The sequence below is a fragment of the Bipolaris zeicola genome, assembly GCF_000523435.1.
Source record: "Bipolaris zeicola 26-R-13 unplaced genomic scaffold scaffold_117, whole genome shotgun sequence".
Classification (NCBI taxonomy): Eukaryota; Fungi; Ascomycota; class Dothideomycetes; order Pleosporales; family Pleosporaceae; genus Bipolaris; species Bipolaris zeicola.
In genome coordinates, this window is record NW_006912166.1 from 63,738 (window position 1) to 76,470 (window position 12,733).

General features: G+C 53.9%; 6 protein-coding genes across 6 annotated transcripts; 4 read left to right on the plus strand and 2 right to left on the minus strand.

Moving 5' to 3' along the window:
* Positions 1 to 217: 217 nt before the first annotated feature.
* Positions 218 to 1,407, plus strand: COCCADRAFT_27647 (uncharacterized protein; the record flags this gene model as incomplete). The annotated part of the gene is made up of 4 exons (XM_007715816.1): positions 218 to 513; positions 610 to 726; positions 818 to 925; positions 1,065 to 1,407. 4 exons carry the CDS (start codon positions 218 to 220, stop codon positions 1,405 to 1,407), a joined length of 864 nt encoding a protein of 287 aa, XP_007714006.1.
* Positions 1,408 to 1,704: 297 nt separating this feature from the next.
* Positions 1,705 to 1,983, plus strand: COCCADRAFT_100682 (uncharacterized protein; the record flags this gene model as incomplete). The annotated part of the gene is made up of 1 exon (XM_007715833.1): positions 1,705 to 1,983. A coding segment is annotated over one exon (279 nt), but the record flags the coding sequence as incomplete, so codon positions are not given.
* A 129-nt stretch (positions 1,984 to 2,112) lies between these two features.
* COCCADRAFT_6473 (glycoside hydrolase family 115 protein) lies at positions 2,113 to 5,311 on the minus strand (the record flags this gene model as incomplete). Its single annotated transcript, XM_007715808.1, has 3 exons — positions 2,113 to 3,157; positions 3,216 to 4,740; positions 4,789 to 5,311. The coding sequence occupies 3 exons, from the start codon at positions 5,309 to 5,311 to the stop codon at positions 2,113 to 2,115; spliced, it is 3,093 nt and encodes a 1,030-aa protein (XP_007713998.1).
* A 1,111-nt stretch (positions 5,312 to 6,422) lies between these two features.
* COCCADRAFT_65870 (uncharacterized protein) lies at positions 6,423 to 6,605 on the plus strand (the record flags this gene model as incomplete). Its single annotated transcript, XM_007715834.1, has 1 exon — positions 6,423 to 6,605. A coding segment is annotated over one exon (183 nt), but the record flags the coding sequence as incomplete, so codon positions are not given.
* Positions 6,606 to 7,013: 408 nt separating this feature from the next.
* COCCADRAFT_6475 (uncharacterized protein) lies at positions 7,014 to 8,644 on the minus strand (the record flags this gene model as incomplete). Its single annotated transcript, XM_007715809.1, has 2 exons — positions 7,014 to 7,990; positions 8,041 to 8,644. 2 exons carry the CDS (start codon positions 8,642 to 8,644, stop codon positions 7,014 to 7,016), a joined length of 1,581 nt encoding a protein of 526 aa, XP_007713999.1.
* A 549-nt stretch (positions 8,645 to 9,193) lies between these two features.
* On the plus strand, positions 9,194 to 12,279 carry COCCADRAFT_100652 (uncharacterized protein; the record flags this gene model as incomplete). Its single annotated transcript, XM_007715835.1, has 2 exons — positions 9,194 to 10,468; positions 10,516 to 12,279. 2 exons carry the CDS (start codon positions 9,194 to 9,196, stop codon positions 12,277 to 12,279), a joined length of 3,039 nt encoding a protein of 1,012 aa, XP_007714025.1.
* Positions 12,280 to 12,733: the final 454 nt, after the last annotated feature.

Genomic DNA, 12,733 nt, shown 5'->3' on the forward strand with positions numbered 1-12,733 from the left:
TTTGATCATGGAAACGGCCTCCGCCTACTCGTGGACCTGGATTTGGAAAGGATCATGGGGCCGAAGTAGGAGATCATGATGCTACTGCGAAGGCAGTGACTCGTGAAGGTCAACAGGCAGAACTGCACTAAGGAATTGCACAAGCGTGTGCTGAGATGAGAGGCCTCATGGCGTATATAAGACTTGAGACGGAATGCCTCATGGATCATCAACAACAATGGCCAACGTGGATATCGCCCGGTCTTCAGCGCCCGTCGTGGCATCCTTTGAACTACAGTCTTCCCTCGCCCATTCGCATCCCTTGATAGTTTCCCACGCCCTGTCCGTGGCTGAAACTTGTTCCCTACTGTTTGAAATCTATGACTTGGCCTACAAATCGCTATACCACATTCACACCTCATCCGCCATGTCTCGACATTCCAGCACAAATTTGAGTCCGTCGAATTCAAGTCTCCAGGTCAATGACTGTCAGAGAGCGCCACCGCAGCCAGACCCGGAACCTGCCGCACCACCGTATGTACCAGCCAATCATTTGCCCCAATATCTGCAGATGTACACAATTTTAGCTGCTTGAAAGATAATCCCGTCATACTGACTTGGTGCAATTAGTATCATCATTCTTGCCCGAAGTGGTAATAAACGAGCAGTGCAGCCTAGACCCCAAATTCAGGTACCGGCCCCTGCTGAACAGGGTCTTCGGGCTCGTCCTGCTACGTCATCCTGGCCGTAAGTAGACCCTTGCCCAACCCACGCCCTATTGACTTTCCCTCTCTTCCGCCTGACGCGATTCTGACTTCTTGTTTCCCACACACTACAGGCAGCGACAGACATCACGCTATAACCTTAGAAGCCGATCCAACAAACAACCATTTTCCCGCCCGCCAAACAAGCCCAGACCCCAACCCGAACCACATCCTGCTCCTCCGTAAGTCACATGGCCCCGACCAATGTCAAGAATGCATACAAATATGGCACGCGACACCATTGCGCTCCCTTTTACACACTCGCTCTCGACTATTCCGGCTACATCCGTCGTATATTTTTTTACTAACGACAGACTGTAGTGTTATAATCCTCTCTAACGAGCAGCAGCAGCAACAGCAACATCAGCAACAAGAAAACCAAGCACCTCTTCCACACAACCCTATCATACCCTTATCTCCAGTGCCCACACCTCCCACACCCCGCACAAACACACCATCACACAGCGCGATGGGTTCCAAAGTCAGCAAAGTGCGCGAGCGAGCTCAAGACGGCAAATTGCAGCCTTCGCAAGAACAGCTGGACAAGGAGCAAATGAAGGAGCCCAGCAACTACTACACGCATCGCAGCAAGAGCATGCGCAGGAAGGCGGGAAAGGGAGGCGATGCAGGCGGCAGCGCTGCTGGCGCTTCGGGGACAGTCTAGCCAGCCAGAAAGCTATCCAGATCAGGCAAGCAAGCAGGTTAATTGTTGGGTTCAAGTCCTATTGGACTTGGGGCGGGAGCTGCCAACAGACATGGGTTCGGGGGCGGTGTGTGGGGGAGGGGAGTAAGCCGGCACAAAGGTGGTTTGGTGCTGGCGAGACGGGCCGAGGTCAACCTCTGCAATCGAGATGAGCTATGACTGACGGGTTGTGCTATCAGCGGGGAGGTATAACTTTTTTTTGTTCTTTCATGTTGAGACATTTGTTGATAGAGGCACCGCGCGGAGTTTTTTCTTTTCTTTTCTTTTTTCTATTTTTCCTTATCAAAGTCCAGAACCCGACTGGTATGGCCATCGGCGTTCTTTTTTTTTTCCCTCTACTATTTTGCTCCCCGTTTTTGGGTGTGGGCAAAAGTCCACGCAAATGTATCTTTGTTTATCCCTCCTTCTTCTTCACAAACTATAATGAGTCAGTCACCTCAGCTGATTAATTACATGAACTTTCCTCCCCCCCCATCTCGCGCTCATGTCAGCAGTGAAGAAAAAAAAGAATCGGGCCAGAATTATCGCAACGACTGATAAAGTCCATATTGTAGAAAATCTCAACATCACAATGGCAACATGAGCGCATTCTAGGTATAAGAAACTTGAAATTACATTACTTCGTTCAGTCTTCTAACAAAGACTGCGTTTTCTAAAGAAATTATGTTACTTGTGCATAATAGTAGAATTACCAGCAGCACCACCGCCAACACGGTAGCTCTCAGGCGGGCCATTGTGGCTCTTCATGACGCCTCCGAGATCGAGGACAACTTTCTGCAGCACAACGTTGGCCTCGACAAGCCATAGCTTGAGCGTGTGCTTGCCAGGCTCGAGCGCACCGTGGTTGGTGGTGTTGTACCACGCGCTGTCGGCGACGGCAGTACCCCAGTTGACAGGGAAGTTGGGCTGCTTCTGGTCGATAACGTACTGGCGACGGACCTGTGGCTTATCGTCGATTTGCGCAATGTATGCGAGCGGCTTCTTGGGGTTGATGTTGTGGGTTGGGGTGAGGATGAGGGTGAGGTTGATGCCCTTCTCCTTGGGGAGCTTAGTAAAAGTGACAAAGTCGTATTCAAGGCTGGGTGCGCTGGTGGCATCCAGACCCTCGGCGAGGTTGTCGGCTAGCTTGACGGCGGAGAGAGTGCGGCCGTATTTTGGAAGCACCATGTAGCTGTGGTTTGAGGAGCCGGGGGTCGAGCGCGTGTAGTGCTCGGCCTCGAATGCAAGTTGGCCAGCGGACTCGACGAATCCATCGGTGAAGTCGGATGGAATGGAGGTCTTGTTCACCATGAAGGTGACCTTGGGACTACCTCCCGCGGTACCAGCGTTGGTGGAAGAACTGAAGTTGAGACTGCTCTGCGCACCGAATCCGTCCTTTACCTTGGTCCAGTCTACATCCACGTAGACGCGGACGTCCGGATCGTTGGGCTTCATGGTTCCCTTTGCTTGGGAAAGCGTCACAAAAGGATCGGCACTGATATTCCATGAGTACTCCTCTGTTCCACGGTGCGAGATTTCGATCCAGCGCTTGGGAGTGAAGGGTGTAATGTCCGGCAGGGTCAAAGAAGATCCGCCGTTGCTGTGGTACATGTCATCACCAGGGATACTGGCGTTGGATCCCTGCACGTGGACAGCCATGTCGCCTGCTAGCGAGCGCTCCCATACCTGTACCCAGCGAAGGTCAGGGGTGGACTGGCGCATTGGCTGTTGCCTATCGAATAGTCAGTATCGTTCAAGGTAGGTTCTCGATGGAAAAAGCGCAGTCTTACCAGTATCCTTGGTATCCCAAGTGGGTCTGGTCCATCATATGGTTCCACTTTCCGTTCAACATGGTGTGGTATTGCTTGGTGAGGTTGTGGTCCTTCATCATGCCATCAATTACGCGCTGCATCCAGACGTTGGCGCTGTTGCGGCCCTGTTGTGCGTAGATGATATTCCTGGCTCCAGCAATCTGGATTGCAACGTGGTTGCCACCAGCGAGCACACGGTTGAGGACAATCTGGTAGAAAGCGGGCCTCTGCTCAGCGGGAAGAGCATCGTTGATTGCATTGGCCTTTTCGGCGATATCCTCCCAGCGAGCAAGGATTTGATCAGCCTCTTCATAGTTGAGAACACTGTAGGAAGATGGCTCAACCCATTCGAACTTGCGCATGTTGGAAAGCGCACCGTATTCGTCAAGGATGTCTGAGATGGTCTGAGCGTGCTCGGAACCAAAGTTTCGGGCCGCAAAACCAGTAAGCCATTCAGGGACAGAAGTCTCATCATAAGCGTCGATGTCGTAGGCAATGTCGAACCAGTGGCTGATTGCGATTTCCGCGGGCTTGATGTCTCCAACGTTGACAATCCAAATGCGGTCAGCGTCACGATCCTTGGCCAGTCTCATCTGGTCGTAGGTCTTCTGGAGCTGAATCGTGTCCTGCCACTTGTAGTTTCGCGAGTCACCGACGTAATCGAAGTGATAGTAAACACCGGCACCGCCAGATCGCTTCTTCTCGTCGCCGACAGGAAGACGACGGATGTTTTGCCAGTTGTCTTCGGTCCAGAGGAGTGTAACCCAGTCGGGAACTTCCATACCCGCCTCGAAGTAGTCCTGAACTTCCTTGTACAAGCACCACATCTGGGGAACTTCAGACGCATTACCATAAACTTTGGTCAAAATCTCCTGCTGTGCTTGAACAACAGCCTCGAGTACTCCAGTCTGCACATCTGCAGACATGGCTGTATCGTGGTATCCTCGCATACCGACTGTAACAACATTCTCATAGGGAGCAGCACGCTGGGCACCCTCCATAAAGAAGTCGTAAAGAGTCGCGTTGTTTGTGGCCCAGGACCAACCAGACTCAGAGCCCTTGGCCACCTTGCTCCATTCCTGGGTAGCGCGGACCATTGGCTCAGTGTGTGATGTTCCCATTACGATACCGTACTCGTCAGCCAGAGGCTGGTTGCGTGCGTCGTCTACGTTGAACATGCCGTTCCACATAGCCGGCCAAAGGTAGTTAGCCTTTGACCTGAGCAGCAACTCAAAGACATGAGAGTAGAATTGTGCCCCAAAGGCAGAGTTGTATGGAGACATGGGGTAGCGTTCGTTGACCCAGCCGGTTAAAGCGGGCGCCTCATCGTTGATGAAGAAACCGCGGTACTTGACAGAAGGGCTTTTCTGGACCTTGGTAGTCTTGAGGAGGTAGATAGAGTCGTGCTTCTGGGCCGGCACGTCGGCAAACCAATGCCATGGAGATACACCAATTTGCTCAGAGACATCGTAAATGCCGTAGATGGCACCGCGTCGATCGCTACCTGTCAGGGATTAGCATCCAGAGTGGTCAGCTGTTTCAGTGCACATACCAGCAATGACGAGCGCTTCTCCAGTCGTGTTACCAGCGTTCTGCACAACAGCGCTTACATACGCCTCCCACTGGCCTTGAATTCCACTGACGTCGAGCTGGCCACTGGCGATCAAGCTATCAATTAGACTTGAGTTGCCAATGGTACCAACAATGATGGTGCCTGTAGAGGAGGAGTTGGCTGCTTTGCTGCCGCTAACACTCCAATCTTCGCTAATGCCTGTGACATTGAAGATCATGGAAGCGTTTGCGGTCGCTGTACCAGAAGTCTTCAGGGTACCGTTGGTACCAGTAACGCGTCCGAAGTCGATGGCGAGGTCATGCGCCGCACGCAGAACACCAGGCCAGTCTGCAGCATCGGCATGAATGGTTACTGGAGAACCGCGAGATGCAAGAAGAGCGGTGCCATTGCCGTTGGAAGTAGAGATGGTTGGTTTGCGGAAAGGCTCTATGGCGGAGGCAGAGCCAGCAAAGACAACTGACAGCGACAAAGCGCCAAGTACAGTGCGGGAGAGGCGCTCCATGGTGCTTGGACAGGAATTTGAGCAGACGTCCTGAACAAAGCCTTAAAGACGTGGAAGATACCCTGCTTTTAAATGCTTCCCCAGATCATAGTCTGGTGATTTGCACGTCTACCCCACTGCCCTCAATCTCACCAATCTCCACCAATCTATACCTTTAACGACTAGTCACTGTGCATGTGGCAAATGGCGCTCCAATTCTCTGCTAGAGTAATAGAGCATCCTTCGATGCAGATCCAGGAACAGCGGGTTTCCTAGCCCGACCGGCTGTAATGTAAGGCTAAATTGACGCGACATACATGATCCAATCCTCTTTGAGCTGGAATTCTTCCAGAAGAGCAGACGAAGCGACCTTGGCCATGTGTGTGAACTAGTAGAGTGCATCATGGTCTGAAGTTACGACTGAGTGCTGATGTGCGGTTGATGTCGACATTCAGGTGTGGGCGCTGTCACAACCGAGTAGAGGGAGAATTATTCCGGGCGTTCTCTTGGGCAACTTGTTCGGCGAAATCAACGACAAAGTGCAGGTGACCCTCTTTTTCCGGAGAATTACAGTGTGGCCAGAGAGTGGGAGGCTTGGAAAACGGGTTCTTGGGGCGTTGGGCGGCTCCCCGCGTTGGGGTGAAAAGGCTAAATGTGCATTTCTCCCCACAAAGCGCCATGCCTGTTTGGGCTAGTCTGTCGACGCACGCCAAGTATCTCGAGAAAAAAACGTCGGAGAGGGCAAGCCGAGAATTAGCCAGAGTAGCCGTCTTTGCTCGTGGCTCCACAAATACCACAGTGGAACATTCCGCAGCGGGCTCACCTCGTCCCGTGATCAATACTCGGCGCACGCTTGTCCGAGGTTGATTTTCTCCAAGCCCAATCGCACAGCATTGCTTGTGTCCGAATCTCCGTTCCCATCTTCGCCCCACGCTCCCAGGAACGACCTCCGCAATGGCTCAAGGCGCAGTCAAGAAGACCAAGGCCGCGGCTCCTAAAAAGTAAGTTCAAATCTCCCGCTCATGCCATTGTTTCCCGCGGGCTGTGCCTGAACCTTGCGCACGTCGCCGCAATCCCGTCTGCCTCATCCCGACTGCTCCATCTGATACTGACCATATTTTCTTTTCACTCCAGGCCCTCCCAGCGTATCCAGCACGGCGCCCGCGTCATCAAGCCCAAGAAGGCCTCCATCATCTCACAGAACAAGATCAAGCACAAGAGCAGCGCTGGTCTGGTCGGGCAAACCGAGAAACTCCTGGCCCAAAAGGCCGGACATTTGGAGATGCTTAAAGGAGGCAAGAAAGACAAGAAGGAAGGCGTAGACAAGAAGAAGTCTGGTTGAAAAGTTTTCGGAAATGTCAACCACCTTCCTAGGGCACGACATAACCAGGTTAATCTACGTCTGCAGGCCTGGCATACTCCGAGCCTCTCTCGGCTCGCTTTAGACGTTGTAGCAGAACGCAGAACCAAGCAAAGCGAGGTCTACGAATGCCGAGGATTGAGCATCTAGTAATGCGCTTCCATCGAGAGACATCTCTGACTTCTACCCACCCACACTCACCATACAGGAGCGCATTGAGGCAGGGTGCACGAGGGGCCAGAAAATCATCTTGTTAGCATATGAAATGCTTTGCTCATCTCGTCTGAGCTGTACTGTAGTTTTAGCCCGAGCCGTGCCGTTGACCCAAGAAATAAAATAGAACTTTGCCAACTAGAAAGCTCCTCAAATGATTCCAGCTCGTGCAGCTTCACCCCCTCCAGCGTCCACAACCGCCTCTCTCTTCATTCCTCTACCAAGACCGCCTTCACCAACTCCCATCCGGCGTGCAACATACCGCTGCGCTACAATGCCCACACTGAGGTTGATGGTCTCCTCCATCCACTCACTAACCCACTCTCGTGGATCCACTCCTCCGCTCTCAATGATTTCTGCAATTTCTTGCGGTACTTGGCCTTCCTCGCCCTCGGCCTCGGTATTGGCAGGCGCGTCCAGCCACTCTACCCACTTGGCCGGAATCGATTGTGAAAGGCCCTTGAAGCTAATGCTGTGTATGGGGTCATACAGGTAGATTGCGAATGTCACCTGCTCTTCGTCCTCGTCCTCGTCTTCGTCATCATCCGAGTCGTCTGAATCGTCGTCGTCATCTTCATCTTCTGCTTTCCCCTTCTGACCCGCAGATGAGGTTGCAAACAGACCCTCTTGTTGCGGGTAACTGATGGCCTGGATTGCAATAAATATGTCACTGCTTCTCACAGGGTTCGTCTCGCTCAGCACCTCCGTCGCTTGCTTTGCGGCTGCTTCTATGCCTCCTCTTGCGTTGAAAAACTCGTTGGCATAGGATTCAGCGCTCACTCGGGCAAGCTTGGTGCCTTCAACGAGCCCTTTGACTACACTCAAGTCGCGCTTCTCCGCGTGGCGCCACCATGGGCCGTCGTTCCAGCTTCCGCCACCACCCCGGTACCCGTCTAATGAACCCCGCTGCGTTGACTCGGAGCCGCGCTGGACGACCATGAGGTCGCCGCCTTCTACTTGTGACATGACCCCAGAGAAGGTTTGGTAGATGAGTGGGTCGAGGGAGGGGTAGCCGATGAGGTCGTGTGTAATGTGAATCTGTAGCCGTTCATGCTGAGAGATTGGCGGTGCGAGTGTGTTCAAGAGGTTTGTGAAGGTGGGTACTGCACGCTTGCCAAGCTCTCCGCCTGTAGTCTGTCAGTATGGTAATAATGCGACTTGGTGGCTGCATTCATACCAATGCCGCGAAGGGCGCCAACGTTCCCTCGCACTTGCTCCGCCCATCGCTGAGCCTCTTGGTTCTTCTGGATCTCTTGGTAGGCCGCCTCGGCTTGCTTCCGCGCCGTCTCTGCTGCTGCAGTGGCAGTCGACACAAGCCCTCCCCATCCGCCTCCCCACCATGACCCTCCTCCAGACGAGCGTTCCTCTTTTGGCTCGGACGCTTGTGCTTTGGCAGGTTCCTCTTTGCTCGGCACAAAGCTCTGGTGGTAGGAGCGGGTGCTCTCTCCAGACTTCCTTGGAGCTGACGGCCTGTTGTCTTCGCTTGTGCGTGCTGAGCCGGTAGATGAGGGTGTCGCAACGCCTGGTGCCCGGCGGTTGCTGGAGGTGGACGATGACGCTACTTTGGGGGTGTTGGGGCGGCTGATCTGGCGAGGCACGGCAGACTGCGGAGCCTTTCCCAATTGCTCGAGCTCGTCGAGATCCTTGAGAGCATCGTCCTCGACCTCGAACTTCTGGCGAGGCGCACGAGTCCCTCTGGCATGCTTATTAGGCGGGGGTGCGGGTGCCTCGGCCAGCTTCTCCAGTTCGGCGAGCTCTTCGTCAGCCGTCTTGGGGGGCATGGTGGCTCAAGAGAGAAAAAGAAAAGAAAAGAAAAAACACCAGAGAATAATGGCAAAAGAAAGCGGAACAGCTTCTGGGTGCAGGCGGAGATAGTGTGCGTGAGTATATAATGAGTATGCACACACGGCGGCCGTACATAGAGACGTCGGCGGATTGCCTGGACCATCTGACAGGTACATGCTGGTCAATTTAGCGTCAGGCCCGTCATTGGTCGGGCGACCATCTGCCAAGCGCATCATGGTTCGCTTTTGCTGTAGCAGCCACGACCCCGAGACAAAGATCATCACACGCCGTATCGCGTACTATTCCATTTGGCATTTTCTTTCCTTGATACCCTCTATCTGCCGCTTGCGCCGGTTTGCGCGACCTCGTTGCTGCGGCATTAGGTTTTGTTCGCCTGGCCGGCCTGCAGTTTTGCGTCTCCTTAGCAGGCTTACGATTCGCGCGCTACGCCTCCCTGGGGCCCTCCATGGAAGCATTGCGTCGACACATGCGCCATAATCTCAACCCGACGCAAATTGTTGCTCCTGTGTCGCTGGCTTGCCCCAATGCCCCTCTCCAAGAATGCGCCTGCGCGCTCCTCACAGCGCAGGAATTCGCAGCAAGACGACACGCCTACCCGGACCCGTGGTCGAGGAGCAAAACCAGCCCCATCAAAATCAGATGCTCCAGAGGGCGTTGCACCAAACAGCAGTCCTACTAAACTCAGTCCCACCATGACGAGGAAGACGACTCGTTCGGCCTCAAACATTTCAGGTAATTCGCTCGAGGCTGCATCCGACATCTACGCCTCGTACGAGCATCCCCTGTTTATGGTGTTTGGCCTGTCGCCCGAGTTTTTCAACAGCCTCAAGAAGCATCACGGCAAACTCCCAAAAGAGCGGAAAATTATCGTCGGTTCCTTTACTGAGGGCTCCCCTACTCCAGAGGAAGATGCAACTGAATCTGAAGAAGAGAGTGCCTCAGAAAGCGAAGACGACATGCCAGTGGCGCCTCAGCCTGCGCCAAGAGGCCGCGGTCGCGGTGGTCGGGGCTCGCGCGGTGGACGCGGTCGAGGCGGCCGTGGACGAGGCAGAGGCGGACGCGGCAGAGGAGGCTTTGGAAAAGCGACTCCATCGTCTTCTTCAAGAGCTCGCAATGGTACTGCCATCTTCCCCTTCACAGATGGAGATGATGCTCTGTCCAACCAGAGCACGCCGATCAGCAATGCCAAGACGCGAACACGCTTGGGTGGTAGCGCGTCAGAATACAGCTCAGACGATGACAATGAAGAAGCAATTGAAGATGACGAAAGCGAGCCTGATTACGATGGTATGGACGTTTCACAAAAATCCCAAGGAACGCCACACGGCTCTCAACCGCCCGACATGGACGACTCCATTCATGCAAGCGCACACATGTCGGGACAGGCACCTGACTCCAAAGCTGAATCAACAACAAAGACGTCTAACAGACTCGGTGTTCCCAGGATTGCCTTGTTACCACAGTCAGCATCGCAGACACCGAGAGATTCTGCATCGACGCCGGCAGAATCCGCTGTTCCCAAGTTGCTCGACCCCGAAGAGGACGTTCTCTCAGACTCTGACCTTCCCGATCCATTCATCTACGACGCGCCGTCTCCAGTCGAGGCCGATTGTGAGGACAGGGCCGACTTTCTTTTGCAAAAGCGTTTCAAGCCAATGGCCGATGTGCAGGCTGCCATTGCCGCCCTGACCAAGTTCCCTGCCTCTCAAAGAAGTACAGAGAATCTCTATGCACTAACCGAAAACGCACAACATATTCTCAAAGCCTGGCAAGATGAATATCTCATGTTGGATGCAAGGGTGGGTGTTACCTGTAAATTCGACTTGTTCTTAACTAACAGCCCCAGACCGCACCCCACATGCACCCGGCCAAGAAAGCTTGCAATGGCGGGCGAATTCCATTGGCACCTGAGGTCTTTGAAGACATGAAAGAGGCGGATTTGTATGGCTACACTTATGATCCCAAAAAACCATTGGGATGTCAGGACCCCTGGGCTCAACGACCAGGTGCAGAGAAGGGTGGCCGTAGGGAGCTCCGAACACGCCGAACCCGTGACATGTTAGAATCAGCAGCCCCAAGCGAAGAGGAATACGAGGACGACAACGACGGCCGCCCTTCCAAGCGACAACGAAAGGCTCCCCGCAAATTTGATGGCACTGAGGTTGCCACAGGTGCTACTACCCCGAAGAAGCACAATGGATGGGGTGGCGCGCGTAAGAAGGGCGTCAGCAGGTTTGCCCAACCTGCATCCGAGACTCCAGAACCAGAATCAAGGCCTGTGAAACGTGCAAGGGCAACAGCCAGCAATCTGCTCCACCAGCGTATTCAAGAAATGCGAGAAGAATCTATCATCGGAAGTTCCGGAGACGAAGAGTCATCGGCTGTGGATGTTGATGAATATACGGAGGTTAACCCCAAGCGTGGGCGTCCGGCTGGTAGCAAGAATTCCGCTCGACGCAGCGACTACGGCGTGAAGAAAGGCCCACGCAAGAAGACAAGCGATGCAGGCACGCCTGTACCGTCGGCTCATGGCCCTAGTGCACCACCACCTGCACTCAACTCAATGAGTGAAGGCCAAGGTCAGTTTACCATTGAAACCCAGCCTTTTGCAGAAAGTACACCCTTGATGGTACCGAACTCTGCTGAGACGGTTTTCCAAGGCACGTCGCAAAATTCTGCACCGCCTCAAGAGGTACCGCTGGTGCACCCGAGTGAGTCTAGTACGCCAGACGCGTACATGCTCACTGCACCTCTAAGTCAGTACACCAACAACTATGTCGACGAGTCGGCGCCCGCCTCAGGTTCGAGAAGGAAGCCACGCGTTAAGAGCGAAAAGCGAAGCCAGTCGATGACCATGTGGTGGGCCGAACGCAAAGCCAAGAAACGAGAGCAGGATGAGAAGGAAGGCAAGCCAGCAAAACCTACACCTTCAAGGTCAAATTCTGCAAGCCGAAAGGGGGCTAGGCAATCTGGGGGATCAGCGGCTGCAGCGACACCACAGTCACAACAGTCTGAGTCGCAACAAGCATCTCCAGTCCACCATGCACAGCACGCTCCTCCCCAGCACAGTCCTCACCACGCGCCTCCAGAAGCATACCTTCATTATACCCAAGGGCCACCTGGACCACCACAGCACTACATGTATGTCTCTGCTCCAGGGCCGCCACATCACATGATGATGTCTTATTCGCCGCTTGCTGCGCTCCCAACTGGCTCGTTCCCAGGCCCATTTTCACATCATCCACCACACCACCAGCAGGGCATTCCTCTTGCCCAGCCTAGTTCTACAAGTGGGCCGTTCGGAGGTGGGCCACGCCAACTTGCCCCGGCACCCACGAACATGCCGACCTATCCTAGTCCATACGGGCCGCAGAGCCCGGCCGGTGGAAGACCAAAAAGCCGTGGTCAGTCGATACCCAAGAGTGCTGGAAATGGACAGCAGGCGCTGGCGCCAGCACCGCCTCAGCAACAACAGGGACAACATTCTCAACAGAGCCCACCAATCTTTACTCCGTATGTCCCTGTCAGCATGGCCGGGGGAATAGGACGCGAGATGCCTTTCAAGGTCATGGTCCCTGGGCCCACTCCTGAGCGGAGGGAAAGTCGTTAGGTACGGCTGCTTGCTGGAGGTAGCAAAAGTGGGGAGGGCCGGAATGAAAGCGAAGACGAGGCTTGGATGCTTGTATAGAGGGTGGGGATTCTCCGTTTGATTCATAATAGGAGCTCGAAAGCGAAGGTGCGATTGCATAATCAGGGCAAAGGTCACGAGAAGTCCTTTGTATTATAGTTCTTACATTGAAGCGTTGATTTTGTTGGTTTGTATGTCTGCATTGAGCATCGCGTGGTTATTGGCCTTTCACTTCTTTTCACTAGGCTGTGTATCTCTATTCGGAACAAGAAATTTAAACGTGTTTGTCTTGTGCTATTGTTGTACTCTAGTTGGCTAGTGTGAGACTGACATGCCGCTCCTTCCCCAACGTTTGCAGGACTGCCTTGGCGAAGCGGTGACTGCGTCCTCTCTCTCTCTCTCACTTCCACGTCTCTCTCACTTCCACGTCTCTCTC